This window comes from Seriola aureovittata, chromosome 19 (assembly GCF_021018895.1).
Source record: "Seriola aureovittata isolate HTS-2021-v1 ecotype China chromosome 19, ASM2101889v1, whole genome shotgun sequence".
Lineage (NCBI taxonomy): Eukaryota > Metazoa > Chordata > Actinopteri > Carangiformes > Carangidae > Seriola > Seriola aureovittata.
The window spans coordinates 19,745,675-19,770,495 of record NC_079382.1 but is presented as its reverse complement, the minus strand read 5'-3'; the positions used below and the strand labels follow the sequence as shown (position 1 = coordinate 19,770,495).

Sequence of the window (24,821 nt, the reverse complement as noted above, 5' to 3'; positions counted from 1 at the left end):
TCTTGTTTACTTTCCTTGCTCGCGCCAGTTGCTCGCGTTGCGTCCGTGTCCCCGTACGACAGTGATTCAAAATGTAAGTGGCATTAGCAAACTACTCAGTTGGCGTCATACACTTTATTGTCTTACCCACTGTTTCTGAATTAGACTGTGTGAAGTATCTACAGACGAACGCTGATGTTATGTTGTTTCTAACTTTTGCGTCAAGTTACAGTTTAGCTAACTGACGATAGCTAGCAGACAGCGCCCATTCATTTCCAACGTTAGCTTGTAATTTCATTACCAGTATCTAATGTTAGCAAACACTGGTGCTCAGTCATGAACAGTGAGACAGTTGGGCGATTAGTTGTTGAGAGAGAAGTTTTGACATTGACACAGAATTTATTATTCATTTTAATAGTCTTTTGTGTGGCTGTGGTGGCTTAGTTAGTCTTTTACCTGTTTGATATTAGGTTTTAAAGAAACACCCTCTTTGCTTTCACTCAAAGTAATTAAGTACATTTCAACGTTTTGGCTTCTGACATCTTATAAAAAGCAGTGTTTGATATGGGTCAGATTTCAGATGTGTGAGTTGTTTACAATCCAGCAAATTGTGATTTTATCCCTCTAAACTTCTCACATGGTTTAATTTCCATAAATGTTGAAATAATCAAATATCTCACCAAAAATCAAAGATTAGAGAACAAGTCTTAAAAACTGAAAACAGATTAGTGAACCAGAACTTTGTTTTTTCTTCTTTCTTCTCTGATTAATCATCTGATGACTCCTCAGATTTATCTGGTGACATGGTCTGCTGTTGTTGTTTGCATGTGTGGATCTGATGTGGTGGCAGTTTTGCTTTTGAATACCTTGTTAGTGAGCCCTGACTACAAAGGTTGTTGTGTGGTACATGCTTCATGAGCTGGTGTTATGGATTTGATTCATCGTCTTTATCTACAGACTGTAGACATTAAGTTAAACAAGCATGGTACTGTAAGGATTCAATTCACTGGAGCACGCGCCTGCGCTGTACTGGGGAAAAAAAGTTGACAAAGTTGAGTTCGCCTGCTTACCTGCTAGCTCCAGCCCGGCAGGCCCGTCTCGCCACTTACCGATCCTGAGTCTCTGTAACGTCCAATCTGCCCTGAAGAAGTAGCACTGCTCTGAGGGCTTATTATAACCTCTTGTATTGTAAAATACACAATGACTGAAGCTATTGGCAAGACTGTTAAGTAAACAGCTGTTAATGCTAACACTGGCGATGTAGCAATAGCAAAACTTACAAATAGCTCCTCTAAATCTGCAGTGAATGATATTTTGGGTGCTTGGCGCCAAAGAAAATACAATCATCACATTTAAGTTGATTACTTGAATAATTATTATTACTTGAATAAGTAATATTTCTAAGGACTTTCATATATATGTTGTAGTTTTTTAAGTTAATGGTCTGAACCAGTTCCATTTCATACATTTTTCATTACATACATTTTCTGTAATCACAGGTCAAGTCACATGCACATTTCCGGATATTTATGAAGCAATGCGGTTTGGCTTATAGGCTATATGCACTTATGTTTGTCTCTAAGTATTTCAACTCACTTACACAATATGACTCACATTAAAACTTATTTCACTGCCTACAAAGAAAGTTTGCAATTTTCATCCCTTTCTATTTTTGCTTACTCTTAAAACTACTTCAACTGCTTCTTCATACAAATTCATACCAGCAACCCAGTTTAGGTTAATCTTCTGCAGAAGCCAGCAATCACAGAAATTCCATTTTCTTGTATAAGTGTAATGTTCTGTGATGACACAGATTGAATTGTGTTCTTTGTGCAGTGAAGCGAAAACAAAGGATGTGGAGGTCAGGCTGGTGGAGGAGTGCATGTTACTTTCACACCACAGACTGGAGATTGCATCTTGTCTCAGACTAATAGTGGATATAAGACCTTAACCTCTCTGACATTCACCACACATTAATCAAATTGCAGTTGCATGTGCAGATATAGTAATCAACCAATATCTAATAATGTTCTGTCCAGTGATAGGGCTGTTTGGCGCTGTTTGTCTATCAAGTTGATAGATTGTATGGTGGATCATATTGTACACAGCTTGGACATGGTGGATGCTGCATTTCATAAATATGTGTATTTAAAGTGTTATATCCACTTTGCATCAGTGAAAGTTCTGAGCCTGCTCTGTCAGTTCAGTCTTATTTAAAAGCGCTGGACTACAAACTTTCTCTATATCCAACAGGTTCTCCAAATGTATGAACAAGATGCCGGCACTCACAGGAAAATAGTCTTATTATTTAATGTGGGGCAAGCAACGACAGCATTTCAGCTATAAGCTATCATCAGCATCTGTTTTCCAAATGTATGACCTGAAGAGTTGATTACTTTTCTTCATAGAATCTTGTAAACAGCTTCATGGTACCGCGGCCTTAATTACAGTGTTCGCAATTATCACTTCATTGCACACAAACACAGATAATGTACTCATATTTATTGTATTCATAATCTAGCGACAATGCAATGAGGACATAATCTATTTAGTTGTGTAGAAATGTTCAGTTTGTTTACACAGAATCTTTAAACTGAAATGACTGTCCACGCTGATATTTGCTGATGGTATCAAGGTACATGTTGGCTGATAAGTAAGGAGTAATTTAAGTACAGAAATGCCAAACTAGGTTTAAAGTAATTAACAAACAATGCCTTTAAAAAAAAAAAAAAAAAAAACTTGAATCAAGTCTGTATCAAGCTTGATTGATTCTCTTATGTGTTATATTGGTGGCTGTATCATTATCTGATTATAATTATATCAGCTTTACTTATCAGCTACATACTGTTGTCAGTGACTGTGAATACGTCACCTGAACTGAATGAAAGAATTCGAATCAGCAAAGTGACTCCTAATTGCCACCTCTATTCACTTCTCTAAGGGAGGACACAGATTATTAGCTGGAAGAACCAGCACAGTTTCTTTTTCTTTCTCTTTAGTCTTTGAAAAGTAAATGTTCACTTTGAGGTGTGTGTAAACATTATTTGAAATTGCAGCTCTCATTTCAAACACAATGCACGCTGTAAGACAAGCTAATGTTACTTTAAAAGCAGCCAACAGCTTTACTTTAATTCACCATTTTTTTCAGGGAGGGTGTTGAAACCAAGATGCATCCCTCCATTACTTCTCAGATGTTTTAAAGTTATGACTCTTTGTTAATCACAGATCACCGGTTTTTATATGTTTTGCATTAGCAAAGAGAGCAACTATAGCTTAGCTTACTGATTGGGCAACAGGATATGGAACAGAAGTCAACAATTTTGATTGATATTGGGCTGTTTGTTGTTTCCCACTGCCACAGCTTCCTTCTTCAATGATTGCTGTCATGACATCGGGTCACGTCTTCTCATTACCCCCCACCCCTGTTAACCAATACGAGACTGTTCTCTACCACTATCCCTAAAAAGAGCCAGCCCAAGTGTATAGGGTTCATGGGACAACAAGTCATTAGCCCTGTCAATTGAAATGGTGCAATCAGCTTGAGGGCCAAATATCCACCCTCACACACATTCCACATCAAAGAGCAATCTGTTTAAGCGTATGGCTCCACACAGCTAAAGGCTGTTATTCGGTCTCTGGTCGTATTGTTGCTGTCAGCAGCTTCACTGCATTCCCAGCTGCTTGCTGTACTATTACCTTATCACTCTTTCTATAATGCACCAGGAATTTCAGCTATATATCTCCCCATAAAATTTGTTGTCATATATGTAGAGATAACGCCCAACATGTTGCCATGTCTTAGCTCATTTCATTTTTATTACCATGGGGAGAAGCAGGGGTTCCTTTGAGATGACCTTCAGATTGGGAAGCAGTTGCTTTGAAGTGAGCTCACCAGGACACCAACAGTAAATTTGAAGGAGAGTGTTCCTGACAGAATTGGATTTTTTTATTTTTTATTTATTGGTCAGAGTGAAAAAATGTTGGAGAGCAGAGATGTAGCAGGTAACATAACGTAGGCCTTATGTCATGCATAGGATAGGAAGATTTAAAATCTATATCAGGTGTGGTTTTTCTTTGGTTGTTCTGTAAGCTATGTTTAAATTAGGGCATGTGTATGTTTTCCTGAAGGAAAGATGTGTAGATATGACTCCATTACCTCAACAAAAAATGTTCCTATTATTGTCATTTCCCCATTGCACCTTTCAGGCGATTACATGTCGCCTGCCTCTTAAACAAATAAGCTCAGCTGCTACCACATTTAGCCAGTTAGCACCTGTTAGCAACAACAATGCCAACTATCTGACACAGAACATCTTTAATTTACTTATTGTAACGGCTGTGCATGCTACATATCTAACTGGCTAACTAGGTTGTGAGCTTGGTTTATTGTTTAGCATTATAGTGAGGAGACAGTATTAATGGGAGCAGCTAATTTTAGCTGCTAATTTAACTTAATTCTGCCACATTTTTAATCTGTACAACTAGCTAACATAGCTAACACTGGCTCTTCACTTTGGTCTGTATTACAGGTTTACAATTTGCTATGTCACACGTCAGCAGCTAAATTAAATTTAGCCGTGCTTCATTTTATTATTTACACCTGTGTGTTTTCCTACTGTCTCTCTGTGAAGAAAAACTGTGGGGTTCCTTTTCTGTTTTTTGAACCTGCACAAATGAGTTAGACCTCACTCAGTCGCTCATCATCATCTCATCCGTCAGGAAAGCTGCAAAATGTGCTGCTGGTTTCCCTTCACTGCTAGAGTGACATAAGGCAATCTCTTGGTGACACCTGTGGCATCTGTTTGTGATTGCTGGCTTGGGGGGAGTCATGATATATATTGGCTCATGAATTGTTTTGTAGGTATATTTATGCAGTTATGCGTCCTGCTTACCTGATGCCATATGTGTGTGTGTGTGTGGAAGCGCCTTCATTGTTTAAGCCTTTTCCTCCACTTCACAGGGCATTCCCCATTGATGGCAGTGATGGAGAACGAGACGTGGCCGCACCCCTCATTTGTCCCCCATTATCTGCTCCGTGGCGACCCGTTCGCCTCGAGACTCTCCAGGGAGGCGGATATGGTGGCGGCTTTTTACATCTGCATCATAGGTCGGTCTCTTATTGTGAAAAATACTCCCTCTTCATCTCTGCATAAATGTTTATTTCATCTTTTGACTGAATGTGATATCAAGTGTTGCTGCAATCAAACAGAAGAAGAAAGATGGCGCATACAATAACCAGAACCTGAACTTACTCATGTACACTGATATCAGAGAACACATAACACGTTATGAAGCCACTAAGAAGCAGTTCGGTTGAGGTTTGTCATGTTAGTTGGTTGAACTCTCCAGACGTTGGTGTGCAGGACACAGGCAGCTGTGATTAAGGTTTGATTTTACTTTGACAGACTGCATATGAAGGAATGCCGTAGTTCATAGTCCCCGCGCTGCTGTGCACAGTGTTTTATTTTCTATAGTTGTGCAATGTTTCGGTTTGTACATGTGTGTCTCTTAGAACAATGACAATATGCAACAGACCTGTGAGTGTATCTACTGAGAGGGATGTGGAGCAGTGGGTGCGGTGAGGGGGGAGCGATACACGTCATCAGTTCAATCAACAATTTCTCCAGCAGCAGCGAAAAGTCTTTGTTTCAGGATCTCAGAGCCACTTGTCTTTTGTAAATGTCAATGTTAGCATTTTGTGTCTTGGCACCTTGTACGTTAGCTGTTACAGAGTCAATGTATTGCTCACTCTGATGTATTTGATGCAGCGTTTCAATCTTCTCCTCGAGCTGCGTTATCCGCTCAGTTACTCAGACTTCTGCTCCGTTCTGCAATTCCACTACAGATGTTTTTGTTAGCATCAATGTCACTGGTATTATCTCTCTTTGGAAAACACATATGTACTGTAGCACAACTGGAAACATTGTGGTTTTGTATTGTTGTAATTGCTGGAATTACTTTAGTTTCATTTCATGCTCTTGAAATATCCTATTGAAGCGTATTATGGTATTTCTAATTCATTTTTCTAGCACAATCCATGCAGTAATGAAATGCAATTCTTTTAGCTGTAATGTAATCTTGGTTAATATCAAATAAATGCCGTAAAGAAATACATAAAAGATGGATCAAAGACAATGGTGACGCATATGATAATGTCACCTGTTAGTGTTTTTAGGTCACTGTGTTTTCTTGTTTGAAGACAAACCAGAGACATGTGAGTTAGCAAATGTAAGAAGCTCTAACAGTTAGCCACACAGTGGTATACGTGCAGCTAATTCATAGCAATTACCGACCAGTACTGCGGATGGACAAATGTAATTATATTTAATTCAATTCAGTTCAACTTTCCTTAAATAGCGCCAAATCGTAACATAAATGATTTCAAGGCACTTTGCAGAGAAAGGTCAAGACAATATTACGGAGGGAAACCCAACAGTTCCCATCAGGAGCAGCACTTGGAGACAGTGGAGAAGAAAAACTTTTTTTCGCAGAAAAAACTTCTAACAGAACCAGACTCAGGGTGGGCGGCTTATTTCTATTCCTGTTTCCGCCTATTTCAGGAGAAAGAGTGGGGAGAGAGAAGAAGAAATAACTCAAAAACTCTCCCATCTAACTGACCAGAGAGCCATGCAAAATAAATGAATAAACAGTGAATATTGTGAGGCTCCGGCCGATTCATCAGATATTAATACTCTTAACAATGGCTCTGTTCCATTTTAAGTGTGTCAGTAACCTAACATAGTCAGTGGCAGGAAGTACTCAGATCTTTAATTTAAGTAACTGTAACAACACACCACAATGTAAAAATACTCGCCTACAAGTAAAAGTCCTGCACTCAGAGTCATTCTTAAGTAAAAGGACAGATGTAAAATCAGCAAAAAATGCTTGAAGTACTTGTTCTATAAAACTCCCCTGTGGCCGATTATTATATTGTTTTTTAATATATTACTAGACAGCAGTTAAGTTCAGTGGTTAAGCAACAGTAGCACGAGGGTCACTAGAGCAGCGTCGCTGGAGGAAGTGGGACACGGCATCATTCCAAACCCAACCAAGATGAATCTGAGGAGGTTTAGAGGTGATTAATGAGGCTGGAAAGAAGGAAAAAATAAAGTTTTGCTAGAAAAACTCCACAAATTTCTTTTCATTTTTGGACTTTTCTTTAATCTTTGTTGTATTTTGTCGAGGTAATTTAGAAGGGAAATTGAATTTGGAATCGCGTCCGGAAGAAATTGTAATTTGTAATTTCAGAATGATTTTGGGGCTGAGATTCACTGACCAATGGCGGTGTCAGCGTTCACACCCCACACAACCCCACAGGCCAGGGGAGGGGCTTGTGTAATCTCTAATATGGCTCTCCAGTACCTTGTTATCCAGTCACTTGTTATCCAGTTTTATCTTCTGCCCCCTCCAAGAGATCTTTGATTGTCTTTACATGCAAACACCCGGCTGTGCTTTGATACCTTACCTCACAACTAAGTTACAGCTGCGGCAAAGGCCCCCGTCCTCGACCTGGAATCCATCACACCTCAGGACCATCTGCCCCCTGTGTTCTACTCAGGGTTCCTCCTCCACCTATATGCTCTTTAATTGTCTCGGATTTAAACGAGAATTATTCCAAAGAACATTTTTTTTTTAATGTGCAGATGACTGACTACAATTACTGTGATTCTACAGCAAATCAAATTACTGACTGTTCCTGGGAATAAAGTCCCTTTGGACATGGCTTCAGGCGGCCAGGAGCACAAAGGGCGTCGTTGTCAAGATCATGCTTGGTCACAGTGTAAGTTTAGTACTGACTGGCAAATCTACAGTACGTAAAGTTGCTGTTTTCTCTTTTTAAGATCAATAAATCATGTCCTTGTTCTATTAAATCTTTGGTCTAATGGGGAAGGCGAAGTACAAGTTCTAGTTGTAAAGGCTATTAAGGGGATTTGTGGGAAATGGGGATAATTTTAGCGGCAAAATACGAGAACATAAACATTCAAATAGAGTTTTGTTGCAGGACTGCTGCCCTTTGATTTCTGTCAGTGTTGATCTGTGAACACTGATGGAGGAGATTACAGTTGATGGTAGTTCAGAGGCATGGACAGGAGCTTAGGGCCAGTTACATGTGTTTTTAAGCAGCTAATGAGTTTTCAGGGTAACCAATCCCTGTGCTTTTATCCAGCCAATAGTATGTTAGTGTGGATTTTAATGCTGCAGCAGTTTGTAGGATTACATTATATGATGATAGAAATCTTTAATACTTTTTATCCTTTAGTATTTCTGGTTCCATGTGGGCAAAGTTGCATATCAATGAACAGAGTTAACGATGTTACAGAAATGTTGTTTGGTAACAATGGTAATAAGGGTTAGGATCTGATTAAGGACAAAAGTCAATACAGAGAAGAGTGGTTCCTAAGTCAATGTTCCTGTCCTAACTTAAGATAAGAAAGGTGCATCACACAAGATTTCCAACTTCCCCAAATCTTAAATAAACTCTCCTGACCTAACCCTCGTCAAATGCCAAACATCATTCACTGAAAACTTGAAAATTCAGGCAGACTGCTCAGTCTCCAGCTTTCTTTGTGGATTTTGCTATTACATTTTTCCTTTTTACAATTTCTTAATTGCTGTAGCAGCTGATAACAGCACAGAATAGTCACTGTGGTGTTCATGGTGTGCAGTTTAAAATACTAAACTTGATCAAAGAGTTTTGAGTCTTTCAGATAATCTTTTTTAAAAGAAACTGTTGGATATATCTCCAACATGCACCAGGTTCTAATGGATCTCTCTTCAAATCAAGAATAAAGATCCTTTACATACATTACAGTGTTAGTATGTGGGTTTACAAGTGAGATGCCACTGTAGTAATGGTGGTTTTGTTTACTTACAAATTAAACCGAAGGCTTCTGCATCTCTTTTTAATGTGAAGGGTGAGACAGGAATTAAATACATTATGTGCCTCTTTCAAATAGTGATACAGTCAGGTGTCATGTGGGTGGTTTGATATTTAAGATAAGACAGGGTGAGACAGACCTGATTAAATCTAATTAGGAGGCACTTTAGTATGTGTACATATATATATGTAAACCTTTGTGAAAAAGATATGTAATGAAAGCAGGATTTTTTTTACAGTTTAACAATAAACTTTATTGTCCAAAATGACATCAATGCACTGAAATGGTAAATTTCACTGGGAATTAAATAAAATAACTATAAAAATAAATGACTATAAATAAAAAACATCCATAAAATGTAAATAAAATATACATAAAATGCTGCGTATATAACTTGACTTGACCCGAGCATTTCCACTGCATTATTGCTTCTTAACAAAAGTATTAATATCAGCGCGTATTTGAGAATATATGTGCCAATACCGATATATCTTTGATAGGCCAATATAGATCAGTCGGGCTCTACTTTCAACAATATCTCATTGTCTTCCGCTTCCACTCTCAATGCAGTTATAAAATATTTTTATTCCATTGGAGAACCAGCTGTGCCACGGTGTAACAAGTATCATGTAGAAATATAATTTAATCCGCTCTGTACCTTCTCCCCTCCCACCTCACCCCACCAGTTCATGCACACACACTGACTCTCGGACCAAGCGCCTGTAAGGAACAAGATAATCCTGAGGAGGCCTCATCTAAACAAAGGCCTGACAACAACATATTAATCTGTGTGTTGGTCTGCATACACACTGATCCCACACAAACACAGATTCTTTTATCTGTCAGTGGGCTGAGTGGAGGTCTGCTGACATGCTTATATCAGCAGTGGGATATGAAAGCGTTGAATGTGAGCAGTCATAAGCTTATGTGGTTTTAGTTATTATCTGGCTTCTTCACTTACCCCCCTGTACAGATACAGGCTGCCATCACCTCTATTTTCTATGTCAGCATAGAGTATTATTCCAGTAAGTGGGAAAAACAGTGATAGGCAACAGTATTATGCAACTAAAAATGAATCATGGTGAATACTTAAATTGCCTTATGTCGTCAATCTCCTAGCAACCCTGCTTGGTGCCTTCATGGGAACACAGGCATGAATTCTTCCGTCCCTTTTCATGTAACAACGGGGAGAAGAATAGAGAAGTTGTGATGGATTGTAGTATGGGGATATAGGTCAGCTCAGTCACAGTATAAATGATAGGGACAAGTTTAAGATAAACACAAAGCTTGTGCTACAGAAAATGGACCAGACTCAGTGAATAGCTCCCTAAGCTTAACATGTCCTATGATAACTATTAATTTAGCTGTACAGACTAATGAGCAGTGATAACTAACATGTCTTTGGGGTCATCAGGTGGGAACCTCCTTTCACCAGTGTTTCGTCTAGTTGGTCCCACAACACCTCCAGGAGGCTAGACAGTGATCACTGGCGTCCCAGAGTCACTCCCCTAATGCCAGCCATCACTGCTCCTCACACCACCATTTTCTTTATCTTGCCTATGCTACCACAAACAACACCATCATCAACTCTGACAAAACACACTAGCAGATTCAGCAAACAAACTCCCCTATACAGTTGGAGAAAGTGGCGGCCATTTTGAAGGAGGCAGAGTCAAGGAGAGAAGCCTTTTTGAGCTAAACTCTCCCCCGCCGGATTAGGCTGTGCTCTTGCCCCCCCCACCCCCCCACTCTCCAAGACAATGAGGGATGTAGAGTCAGGGAGAGGGGCCTATTTAGGCTGGCTCTCCCCCGCCGGATTAGGCTGTGCTCTACACCTCCCATACTCTCCAACACCACACCATGCAACTCACCTAAAACAAACAAACTCACCTAAACAGCCACAGACACACTACAAACCAATTCGATACAAGCAAACAATACAGGCCACCTCACCTGGACTAACCGCATGGTCTCAAAGAGGCTCACACAGGCCACACCCCCACTTAAAAACACTTCCTCTTCCTGGATTTCTTCCTTGCTTCTCCTAAGAGTCTATCTATCCTAAGTGCTCCCCCTGCTGGGCCCCCAGCTACCATTACTCCTTCTCATCCAAATCCACTGACTGGATCTTGCTGCCTCATCTGACATGTCCTTTACAATTTTCCTCACACTCTGTCCACTTGCTCCTAACTCCCTTACCAAAGAGACAACAGACCTTGCAACAAATCCTCTACATCCTACTTCCACTGGACAAATCCTAACTTTCCATTCTCGCTGCTCTGCTTCTGCCCCTAACTCTGCGTACCTGAGCTTTTTCCTTTCATATGCTTCCTCAACTAAGGCCTCCCACGGAACAGTCAGCTCTATGAAATATACTTTCATTCTACTCCTAGACCACAAGACTATATCAGGCCTTAGCTTTGTAATGGCTATTTCCTGGGGAACAAGAAGCTTTCCTCCTAAATCTACCTGCATTTCCCAATCACAAGCACCTTCTAAGCTGCCTTGCCTTCTTGTTGTCTTACCAACTTTCTCTCCCTCTTGAACAAACTTGATTGCACCTTTCTTTGTTTTAGGTCCTCCTAAATTTGCCTGCCTCCGTAACTCTTCAATTCCTGCAGCTAGGCTTTTTAGAACCTGGTTATGTCGCCACGTATACCTGCCTTGCGACAGACTAACCTTACACCCTGACAGAATGTGCTTTAAAGTTGCCGTACCTGAACACAATGAACATAGTGGGTCTCCATTTACCCAGAGTTTTCGGTTCTGGGGAGTTGGCAGTACATCATAAGTTGCCCCTATCAAGAATCTAATACTACTTTCCTCCATGCTCCAGAGTTCTTTCCAGCTAAGCTTTTTCTTATCTACACCTTCCCAATTCACCCACTGTCCCTGCTTAGCCTGGGCCACTGCCTTAGCACCCCTTAATAATTCCTCCTGTCTACGAACCTGCTCCACAACTAGCTTTCTCTTCTCCTTGGGACCTGCTCTACTCCACACCGGTTTGCCTGGGCCAAGCCCCAAGCCTCCCCGGCCTATTTGGACATTACCCACAATCTCTGTATTCCTAAGCGTTGCTTCTGCCTCCTGCACTGCGATTCTTGGATTCCACTTTCTCCCCTTGATTGGGTTTGGAACCACCTTACTAACTACCGCATCTTTGCTCCCAGATAACAGGAGCTCTGTCCTAACCTTGGTACATTTAAACTCCTCCACTAGACTAGTTACTGGGAGCTGAAGTATGCCTTTCCCATACAGTGCCACTGTGCTTAAACATCTAGGAACACCTAGCCACTTCCTAATGTAAAAGCTAACTAATTTTTCAATTTTTTCTGCAGTGGATATTGGAATCTCATATACAGACAGTGGCCACATCAGCCTGGGAAATAACCCAAACTGCAGACACCACAGTTTCAACTTTCCTGGCAGCCCTGATTTATCTATTCTATCCAGTCCCTCAGCAACATCCTTCCGAAACTGCACTACCTGTTCTCCGTCATTCAAGTCTGCCTTGTACCACCTACCTAGACTCTTTACTGATTTTTCCCTAATTATTGGAATTTCCTCTTCATCTATTACAAACTTCCTATCACTTAACTTCCCTCTGCTTATAGAGATACTTCTAGACTTACTAGGCTTGATTTTCATACTAGCCCACTTTAAGTTTTTATTAAGTCTCTCAAGTATTCTTTTCATACATGGCACCGTTGTAGTTATCAACGTCATGTCATCCATGTAGGCCCTAATTGGTGTAAGGCGCACCCCATCCTGCCGCCTCTCTCCACCTACAACCCACTTAGAAGCTCTAATGATTACCTCCATCGCCATTGTGAATGCCAATGGAGAAATCGTGCACCCTGCCATGATGCCTATTTCTAGCCTCTGCCATCCTGTTGTGAAGCCTGCTGTGCTTAAGCACAGCCTAATATCTTGGAAATACAATTTTACTAAATTAACCACTACTCCAGGTACTTTAAAATAATCAAATGCTTCCCAAATAAGGCTATGTGGCACTGAACCAAACGCGTTTGCTAAATCCAAAAATATGACATTCAAGTCTCTTTTCTCTGTCTTGGCTGCCTGAATCTGGTGCCAAATCATGCTAGTGTGCTCTAAACATCCTGCGAACCCTGGTATTCCTGCCTTCTGTACTGCAGTATCAATTAAGCTATTCCTTTCTAAATAACTAGTTAATCTCCGTGCGACTACGCTAAAGAAGATCTTCCCCTCTACATTTAGGAGAGAGATCATTCGAAACTAACTCAGGTCTGAGGATTCTTTCTCCTTTGGGATAAAAACACCTCCTGCCCTACGCCATGCTCTGGGAATAACCTGTTTCTCCCAAACTATTCTTAATTGCCTCCACAAAAATTTTAGGATATCAGGTGTGCTTTTATAAACCCGGTAGGGGACTCCATTTGGCCCTGGGGCCGAAGAAGCCTTTGCACGCCTGACTACCTCCTCAACCTCCTTCCACCTGGGTGGTCTAACATCCATGTCATGATCTATCTTTCCTACTGGCGGCATGTCAGGTGGAAGGCCTATTACTCTATTCTGCTCAAAATCTGAATATGTGTTTCTTAGATATTTTTCTACTTCTAACTTGACAAGAAAAGTGCTAAACTGTGAAAAGTGTTGTTTTGTGGTGGCAAGATAAACAGTCAAAGGCCTTGAATCAATCAAGCTAAGCTGGTTGCTGAGACCGATGACCTGTGTGGGAAAGTGATAGAGAGCATTAAATAGAGGAGGGAGTGCTGCATCTCTCCATGACAGCATCTTTCCATGACAATATCTTTGTGACAGCAATTTAACATGTCTGTCTCCACAGATGTTGTTGTGTAGGAAAACAAAATTAGATTCGCATTGCATCTGTTTCACAGACTTACAAAAGTGTCTGTTTCTTTCACTGCACTCAAAAGAGGTTAGATAGACAACACACAAAGAAATGATGAAAACATCTTCACTAATTTGACAATACATGCATGGCATTCTGCAGTAAAAAAATAAAATAAAAGGGAATCGTACACGTAACCTTTAGGTTCTTTAAGTAGCCTCCGCTTGGCTAGCAGCAACCGGGTTAGCTGAGGATGCTAACATTAGCAGCTTCCCAATGACCTCTGCACTGAGCCAGTGACCAAGACCAAGTCCTTAGGTTCTGTTAAGGAGAGTTATATTTTATCATGGCGGTCGAGACCAGCCTGTTTACCTGCGGTCTTTGGCTTGTAAGTGGTTTCCCCGTCCGCCCATCTCGGACTGAGAGCACAGGCTCGAAAAGATCGACGGAGGCCGCCAGGAACCCACAAGTTTTTCATGTTTTTTCCCGCCTGTACTTTCCTTTGTTTGGGAAAAGGTTCTCCTGACTGTTAACCTGCCTTTTGTGGTGTGGTTTTCAGGACATTCATTGTCCATGGTTTGATTTCCGATTGTGTTTGTTGAACTCTGGTCCTCCATTCCTAGTCTGAATACACAAAGACTCATACTTGGCAGCGATTTGAACAGGGTTATCAATCCAGCTCTCGATAGATACAGCCCCAAAAAAGCTGCTAATTTTAAAGTGGTTAGGTCCTTGACTTGGTTTATAGATAACATACAAACAGTGGTTACATAGACCCCTGGAGGTTCTGAAATCCTTCCTCAAAATCTTTTTTTTTTCTGCTCCACCATAAATCTCCACCGTACTTATTTGCAGATTGATTACTTACAATGTTTCATTCATTGATTACCTATCACGCCTCTGTTCAAATGAATATTGTTTTCACCCTGTATTCAATAGATCGCCCTAAGTGGCGCTTTAACTCTCTACTGCTTGGTCTTGAAAACGTTTTTATTCTGTTGATTTATTTCTTGATATTAAAAAAACAGAGTTAATTTCCAATTCATTACAGAGGGAGATTTTAAAGGCTTTTTCTTCGGGGTGAAATTATCTCCCTCTCTTCTTATAATAATGAAATTACACAACCTTTTCTGATTTGATTATGGAGACAGACGCACTGTGATCAGCTTCACGAACCCTCTTCCTATCCTAGGGACATTAGAAAAATTACACACTTCTTCTCTGTACACCTCAGAGCGTCCAACTGATAACTTAAACAACCTGTTATACATTCAGACACTGCCACCCATTTTAATCAGCCCATTACCGTGGAAGAGATTACAGTCACTATTGAATCTGTGAGGAGTGGCAGGAGCAATGGCTCTAATGCTTATGGCCGAGAATTTTATAAGCAATTTTGCGACGAACTTGCTCGTCTCCTCCACAGTATGTTTAATGAAGGCTGTCCGCGTTCGTCACTTACCACCGCCGATATCTCCCTTCTTGTGGAAAAAGACGAGGATCCCGCTTGATGGGAATCTTACTGATGCGTAAGTCTAATTTGTAATGAGCACAAAGTCCTAGCAAAAGTTCTCACTACATGATTAGAAACCATTCTTCCTGTGATTATAACTGAAGATAGTTTAAAGGCCGCCACTCATTTTATAACATTTTTCTCATATTTAAAATGTCACACACACATCTAGTACTGAACTGCTATATTCATCTCCCCCGGCTCATGTTTGTTCCAACACTATATCCTCTTATTTTCCCTCTTTCTAGGGGAACAGGCCAGGCCACGGCCTCATTATATTTGGCTTTTACTTTACCTCAGTCACCCTGCAGCCTCCACCTGTTCAAGCCGACTTTTTTCCACTAAGTTCAGGCATGAACACTCCAATCAATTGAGCGTCATGTCTGCAACATATATTATTTCAATCAGGAGAAACTTCAGGTTGATTGAACAAGGGAACTTTTTTTGCCATGTGCAGAAACAGGAAAAGTGAGAGATGTGAGAGTGTTTGGTGATTAGACCTTGTCATGTTATCATATTAGAAAGGGGGAAGATGTTGTGTGTAGCATAGGACATCCCCCGGGTCTAGATACTGGGAATGAAGAGAACACAGGAGATCTGGATGTGATGAGGATTGGACTCTGATGAGCTCGACCTAGACACTGGATATGAGGACCGGAGGTGAAAGGGGAGGAGATGACAGCTGACAGCAGAAGAGAGGAGAGCAGAATCAGCTCTTAATATTACTCATTCATTTGCATTTTCTTTTGCTTCTTTTCTGGAGCTTTCTGAAATTTTGAGGGGACCAGACCTAAAATGGGGACCAACAACGCTTCACTCTTACAATTTTTGGCCAATCCAGGTTTGGTCAGGAGGTGCAAACACACAAGCCAGGGCTTGTACATAGTGTAAGAAGAATTAAACTGACAACCACTGTCCTGATGATAAGCCAGTGTGACGCACAGCTAAGCCCGTCTCCAGATGTCCCTGTGGTCGTCGGATCGGACCGAGGGGCTTCTTTAACACTAAGCAGCAGCAACAGGACAAGTCAGAGAAAGTGGATTATAACTCGGAGGTCAATGCGAGTGAAGCTGTAGAGGATCAGCCTCTTCGAACAATATATCAGCTATTGAATAAGAGAGAAGCTGCATTGGATGAGGACAGAAATATCTGGACAGAGGAAGAGGCAGTTCATCCAGTTCAATTTCTATCAATTCAAATTCCCTACTTGGTTTTTCTCCGTCAGTGGTTCCAACAGCCCAGTCTTGGCCGAGAGCCTCTATTTGCTATTATTTCTGCTCCTTGTGCAGTGCATCATATGCGTGCATGGAAATGAGGAGATATACAGTACTCTCATTGTGTTATTTATTAATTTAATTTCCCATTTTATTTCAACAGCCCTCATGAATAAACTGGGAATGAATCAGGTTTATTCAGCAGTGAAAAATGTATTTGTGCAAGTCAAAGTGGGTGAATGAAAAACAGCTGACAGGGCAGCAGGTTTATGACTGAGAGTTTAACTCTTCTTAACCCAGGGATGAGATTTATTTTATATGGAAACCTGCGAGGAGAGAAAATGATTAGTGTTGTTGTTGCTGAACTGCTCAGTTGTACAGCCGTGTTGTTTGAAAGCTCCCAGATAAGAGAATGTCCCTGCGTTAATAGCTGTAGCTGTGCTGACAAAAGGGCATGTACGTGCAAGATACAATAGAACGGGGAAACAGGACTGAGTGCGTCTTTAAATTTGCTCTGTATATTTCACAATAATAAGTGTAAGTTGCGCTGCTGCTGCTTTCTGTTCCTCATGTAATATCATGAATAAGTTCATGCACACGGTTTTCCAATCTCTGCTCCAAACACCCCAGGTTTAGTCACTATTATTAAATATCCATAGTGTGACATCATAATGTCCTGCACAAAACTTTCCGACTATTATTCAATGCTATAACTCAGGAAGGAGAGGTTGTGAGCATATTTTCCGTAACTTGACTGGTTGGCGGAGGCGTACAACCACAAGGCGTAAATTCTAATAGTTTGAAAAGTGGTGCAGCAACAGTTACTTCAGACAGAAGCAAAACCAGAAAATTACACAATGTTGCAGTTTGACATAATGCACTATTACACATTTTCCAAACAGTTTAATACAGGTATTAATGTGACTCGGCACCTGATCTCCTCAGCTTGTTGAACATGTTGTTGATGATGCTGCTTGATTCCCTTCCATTTATATCCGCCGTTAGAAAATAAGCCAAATTATAGCATGTTATCTACATGACTCCTGCTGCTTTAATGTTTGGTAATCCTCTCAGAAAGATTATTTTTTACCAGCTGCTTGGTTTATAACAATATCCTACAGCTGGTGATCACTGAGCCATTTGGGCTCTCAAAGGGCAGACTTTCACATGTGTGTGTGTGTGTGTTAGACGTACGAGGTAATGACAACAACAGTAATTGACAAATAGCCAGTCAGATTGTGGTGGAGCCAACAGACAGTCGGCCCCACCTGGCATCATATTTGTGCCATGTGCCTTAATGCCAAACGCTTGGGGCGTGCGACTATCCCCACAGATCAGCCTCTCGAGCCAAGTGCAATCAAAAACACCATTTTAAACTGTTCTATTAGTGACCTTAAATTAATACAGAATCATATTAATTCCTAGGTTACTCATTACCACTGAAAATGCACTTTTTTCTTCTGCTTTGCAAAATGACCTGTCAACTCTACATTTACTGTGAACAGCTAATCTTTAAACTGCCTTGTTAGGTCAATGTGACGCATGTCAAAAATCCAAGATGAAGAGCTCATATTTTTTTCAATTTGCTTCGTATTTACTGAGACATCGCTCAGAGGTCCCACATATGAGATTGGTTTAGTCAATTGTGTAATTGTATTTAGAGGTATGTAGTGACAAATCTGTTTTAGACTACTTGCTTTCCTGCAGTTGCAAAAATTATGCCTGGCGGAGACACAGTAAACGTACGGTCACATTACGTTTCCATCCTCTGAATATTTGCTTCATTTCCCATTCATTGCTATTGAATCCTGCACAATGTACAAATTCAATCATGCATTTGCGTCTGTGCTGCGATCTCCAGCTCCACTGGATTTGACAGGTTACAGTTCACCTTTGTTCAGGTTTGACTGAGCAGATGTGCTTAGTCAGCCGATAGAAAACACTGCTGCACTTTGTGTGGGAATCATTTCACTGCCAGACCGCAGACTGTCGCATCACTACCAGGTGCTGTAAATGCTATCGTTTGTTATGTAGCAATAGCAAAACTTACAAATAGCTCCATTAAAGGTGCAATTATTGACTTTTTTTTTTTTTTACTAATACCTGGGAGCAGGAGAACTTATTCACATATTTACCTCCCTTTTAGCTCCTGACCAGCTAATCGCTAACTTTGTCTGCTGTTTGGTTCCATTTGTTCTGAGTTTTGACATCTCTGTACATTTGTAAGCTAAAGAGCCGTTTCACATCACATCACATCACATCACACACAAACATTTGATTTATTATCTGTTATTACAAGTTAGAAAGAAAAAAAATGTTATATAACATTACATATTTAAACCGTATTTACAATACAATTTTACACTCCAGTTGTTTCATTGGTGAGACAAACCCTCTCAGGGTTCACTGTCAGTTCACATTAGACATGACGTGTTTGTTGCACTGAATGAAAATGTCTTGCTGCATTCCTCTTCTCATTGTTGTGTACAGTAAACTGAAGAACACACAATAGGCCATGAAAATCAGTTTGCTTGTTGTGGATACTGTCACGTCATCTGACGGTGGATCCTGTGCTTCATTGATAACAATGTGGATGCAGAATGGGGACATTACCATGCTGCTATATTTTTCTCCGTCACCACTCTACTTTTTTTTCTCCTCCCTAATTATAGCCTGTAGTCTCTTCTTCACCGGAAATGTCAGGATCTTTTTTTTATATTTCAGTCCCTAGTGTAGTGATGATTTGATGACAGGAATATGTTGCTGCCAGAGGTTGTTGACTGCCTGATGTGAATGGTTCTGCCTGAAGCTTTTATTGTCTTTGTGTCATTCACATTCCCATGCAATGGTTGCTGCAAATTCAGAAAACATCTTCATCAATTTGACAACACATGCGCTGCAAATACTCACAACACGAAGCAGGTGTTTCCGGGGGACACTAAAAGGTGATGAACCTGATTCTGATTGGCTGACTGTTCTCTGTGTGATTGAATAAAAATATAACAGATTTCAGCTAAAACATTCAGAGAAACCAACTTCTGCAAGGTTGTATGGTGGTCCAGGTGGGCGGGGCTTGGAACATGGCTGAGAGCGGTGACTGCTTTGTTGTGACATCACAAAGTTACAGAAGTCCAGGCGGCTCGTTTTAAGGCTCAGTTTCTGAATACAGACTGTGCATTTCTGTGTGGACTGAAGCTAGATAACACATTTGATATCTTACCTTAGAAGAAAATAGCTTATTCATTTCATCAGTTCGGTTACAACAACAATTCACCAGGTAGCGATTGTCCATAAACTAACACAAACGCATAGATGACTCACATGGACGGACTATGGTTGAGACCCCCACATGTCATTTAGAGGTAAACTGATCAGGGGAGAGATAAACAGACCACAGTTTGTTACGTTACATGCTGAAACTGCTGGAGATTCTTTCCATCTGTGGCTTTTAAGACAGGTGCTGTGTCCAGAATCACTCCCCATTCACTATGTGAAAGAGATGAAAGAGAAAGAGAAAGAGATTACTCTTAGTGATGGTGACTCATAAGCATCTTAGAGCATATGAATTTACTATTTCTTTAAAGTCAACTACAGAGTGTCTATAATTACATTTCTGGCCATCTGTGTGCACGGAGTGATGAGGAGTGACTGAAATTGACGCATGGTACCAACATGAGCGCCACATTCTCAGTGGTTTTCCATCATCTCAGGTTTGACTGGCATTTTTAATTATGTCATTTCATGGGGCGATTTCAATCAAGCTCAGTCATTCCTGGGGCAAAGTGTTCCACCAAAAATGGTCTTTATAAATTTTGTTTTTATTTTGCCAGATGAGGGATGAGAATAAATTACAGTTAAAGTTACTGCAGTCGCTGCATAAATGAGGGCCAGGTTTATGCACAAACAACAGTGAACAATGGAAGAACTCGACAGACACAAAAGCATTTAAATGGCTAATTACACAGACAACACCTGGAAAATTTACCCCTTTAAACTTTAGACACTTAGGACACATTATCATCTTCTCATGACTGACGGGTGTAGTGGCACATATATTTGCTTATCTGTAAAATGCGACACGTTGCATTCTGGGTGTCTCTCGACAAGACTCTTGTTACGTATCTTTCATGTATTAATTGTCTAATTTAGTCTCAAAAATGCTGCATTTCTGTCACGTGGGACAAAATACGTGTGGAGAGGTCGAAAGATGGATAGGTTTCCATGGGTACAAATTATGAGCTTCCAGGCCTTTCAATCAATGGCTATTGTTATTGAGATCTTGGGAGCAGATCTACGCAACAATTCACGCGCTGAATGAATACTTGTGTAGCTCTGAGCTGCAGTCGTGGATGATTGAAACAGCATTAAATATGGGATTATTGGGGTGTCGTGTAGCATAGTGGTCTAAGCAGGCGCCCCATGTGTAGAGGCTACAGTCCTCGCTGCAGTTGGCCCCGGTTCGAATCCCGCATCGGACGGCCTTTACTGCATGTCATTCCCCCTCTCTGCCTCCCCGTTTCCTGTCTCTCTCCACTATACTATCAAATAAAGGCATAAAAAGCCCAAAAAAATATACTTTAAAAAAAAAAAAAAATATGGGATTATTTACTATTTACTAATTATTATTAACTTTGATAGATGTGAGGCAGCCCGCGTTGTTTGCTTTTATCAAACACTTGAGTGTAACTCACGACTGAGCGTGTAATTAAGAGTAATTCATGATAATAATTACCCTCATTGAGCACTCTGTTAGGAACACCACACTAGTACTGTGTCTCTCAAACAGCTGAGTGAACTGTGGCCAAAAAGGGAGGCACATGATCAGCATCAATAGTCAAACCATGATTGATTGGTATTCAAGTGCCTGAAGCCTGGCAAGAAAATAGTCCCCACATCATTACATCACCTCCAGCAGCTTTGACTGTTGTCACAAGCCAAGTTGATGCACGGATTCACTCTGTCGGTGCCAAACTCTGACCCCACCATCTGCGTGCCTTAGCACAAGTCGAGATTCATCAGACCAGACTTAGTTTTTAATTCGATTTGAATTTTATGCTTCGCTTGATTTCCTGTGACTGCTTTGGGCATTACATTTGTGTTCATTAGCAGCTGTGTTATTACATGACTGACACTTTTATGACGCAATTATGATTTGGGGATATATAAAATTTATATTTGTGTACATCAGGTGCAACTAATTCTGAATTTGAATAACATCTCATTGGGCAGCGGGGACCTGGAGGGATGGTCGACTAAATATTCCTCTCTGTAATAAGGGCTGTAATAAATAATAGATATATTTGACATATGTGCATCTTAAAATAAAGTGCTTAATTTTAGAAAAGTGACATAAAAAGAATGTAGCTTGAGATTTTTTGTTAACCCCATTTCACATCCTAACAGTCTCAAGCATTTTTATATTAAACAATCTCAACACATCTTAACAATTGAACAGCTTTAACACCATGTTGTCTCTTTCTTTCCCTCTTATATCCCTCTCCCCCATTCTCTCTGATTGGTTGAGTAGCGTCATGTGACCAGTGCCGTAAAGCCTAGAAAAGCTGTGCTTGTTAAAATAGATATTAATAATTAATCATTCGTAGGTTATAGGTCCGTCTGGGACTGGGCTCGGGCCTGGAGCGCAGTTTGCCTGTTAGGGTTAGGATTATATTTCACAGCCGAATGGCTCCAGACTAGACATAAGATAATTAAGTGCGAGGCTGGGAGGAGTAGTTATTAAGATCTATGACTTGAAAACATTCAACTTTTAGCACTTCATATCAGAAAGTCATGACTAAACAGCTATAGCATGAAGCTCTACTGAGACCTTGTTCTCTTATGTCAGTTTTCAAGTTTGCTGAGCACAAAGAATCAAGTACAGTGCTGTACTTTCACAAGAAGTTGACCAACAGGGACTGATTACCTAGCTGTGCAGCTCATTGCAGCTTTATAGCTCATTGTTTTGGTTTTATGGTCCTCCAATGTGCTGTATGCAGTCTCACTGCTCTCATTAATTTGCCAGTATTTTCCTGCAGCAGCAGAAAAGCTCTGCTGACCCGGTGTATGCTAAAGAGAAGGCAATTAAAATTAGCTGTTGACAAAGATGGAGGTGAAAACAGAAAACAGCTCCAAAGAAACTGAATATTGCACTTTTGTACACCAGGTAAATAGGTAAATGTTTGCTAACACATTAGCTATGTAAGAATGTTAGCTTTATTAGGTCTTTCCGCCTCATCCACATCTATAGGTTGCTGCTGTTTGGATCTCAAGAGGAATACTCTTACAATTGAACTAAACTCAGACTGTCCAAAACAACACATATTAGGATGCTTGGCTTGGTTAAGTAGCCAGCTAAACACACAGCTAACATGCATAACGATGCACGGGTCCATTTTTATATAAACCTTACGTTTGAGTGGGATTGAGTTTGGTTATTTTCAAGAAGTGTGGACACTTTTCCTAACGTCCTGTAGTGAGGACACATTCAAAGGCTTCATTCAACAAACTGGAAATGACAATTAAACATGTAATTTCCTCTCTCTCACCCTCACACACTCTCTTTCTCTGTCTTACACACACACACACACCCCATTTTCTCTCTCTCTCTCTCTCTCTCACACACACTCTCACACACACACACACACACACACACACACACACACACACACACACCGCTGATTGGACTCCGAGATAAGAAGTCAGCCAGGCTGTGGTAATAAATTGTAGCTGCATTCCTGAAGTGACATAACACTGATGTTGCTCCTTGGTTATGTTTCTGATTATCGTGGATTAACTGTCCAACTATTCAGTAACCCAGTTGATATTACCGTTAGGTAGCAAATGCCCCAATTTTCAACGAGTGCAAAGTAAAATTCTTCTACAATTCTATCAAAATTGTACTTTACCTACTGATGCAAATGTGTAATGTTTCCCGTTGATGTAATGGTGTGAAAGTAATGTACAACATTTATCTTTCTAACTGTACATACTAACGTACATATTGACCGTTTGTTGAAGCTGATTTTGATGGGGTGTTGGCTTTTTCCTGTGTTGGCTGTCAGTCTACATCATTGCTAAAAATCGCTCCAGTTCAGTACCACCTCCATCCTACACAACAAAATATCATGCTTCAATGACTCCAATCGATTCAGTAATTCGATTCCTCCATTGTGTATGTCCGTTCGACCTGTTTCTGTCTGCTTACCTGCATTGTTCACTGACTTCTGTGCAGTATTTCTCTACTAAATGACATGTTTCTTGAATAGGATAACTCAGTATTTATATCACTCCAACAAAAGTCAGTCAAAGGAGCAAACATTCATTTTTACTTTGTCGTCTACAGTAGACTTGAACTATCCAATCTGAACATCCACTTTGCATTCAATTTTATGTGGAGGCAGCTTTGACTGGTGTCTCAGAAGTGTAACTGTTTTTTCTCTACAACTTCCTCTGTCTCTCACAGGAATAATGTCTGCAACAGGGAATGGCTACGTCATCTATATGACCATCAAACGAAAGACCAAGTTGAAGCCTCCTGAGCTCATGACTGTTAATCTCGCCATTTTCGACTTTGGCATTTCAGGTACTGTAATTTAATTCATAAGCACAAGACCAGCATTATTTCACTGTCAAGTATAAACTAAAGTATCTTTACTTACTGTGATATAAACAACACGATGAACAACCAAAACTCCAACTTCAGCAGCAAATCACTCTTTGTTTTGTGCTCCACTGCTTTTCTAGACGGCACAGCTCAACACAGCTCATTTACATATGTAGCCTAAAAGGATCAATCAATAGAAAATTATTCAGCAGCTATTGGATGATTGATAAATCATTTCAGCAAAAAATGCCATAAATGCTTCAACACATTTTTAAATCAATTTTTAAACTGTACATTTTTTAGGGACATTCAAGAGAAAGAGTGTTTTTGTTTTTTTTGTTATTTTCTGTAACTTTATGGACCAAACTACCAGTAGATTAACCCAGAGAATAACCCATCAAGTCCTAGTGGATCTAATAAATGTGCAATGCTTAACTGAAAACTGTAATTTTAAACAGGGTTAGTACATAGCCTCCTAAATGTTCTCAATCAGGAGCATTGAGCTACTTCATCTCAAATTTGGAATACATACAAACCACTGGAGTACACAGTGAAACAAAAGCTTGACAGTCAGGTCAAGTGGTTCTTAACACTGATAAAGTGATTGCAAAACATGTCTGGGTAGGTTTAAAGTTAGAGAACGACAAAAAACAAACACCATGACAGATTTACTCTTCACTTAAGGGCAGACTTTGTTTGAATGACATCAATCAAATCAGTTACCAATTATCTAATCAAGTACTTAGCTAAAAAGTCTGAAACACCCAAAGCGATTTCACAGTTTACAGAGAGAATAAAT

The 24,821-nt window shown here is 40.3% G+C and overlaps 1 protein-coding gene across 1 annotated transcript in view; it reads left to right on the top strand.

Annotated features, from left to right (window-relative positions):
* Window positions 1-24,821, top strand: part of opn5 (opsin 5) — a 56,648-nt gene that overhangs the window by 9,098 nt on the left and 22,729 nt on the right. The window contains exons 2-3 of the mRNA XM_056363531.1: window positions 4,940-5,086; window positions 23,882-24,001. Of these exons, the coding sequence (XP_056219506.1) occupies window positions 4,954-5,086; window positions 23,882-24,001 (253 nt within the window). The 5' untranslated portion in view covers window positions 4,940-4,953. The remainder of the gene's footprint in view (window positions 1-4,939; window positions 5,087-23,881; window positions 24,002-24,821) is intronic.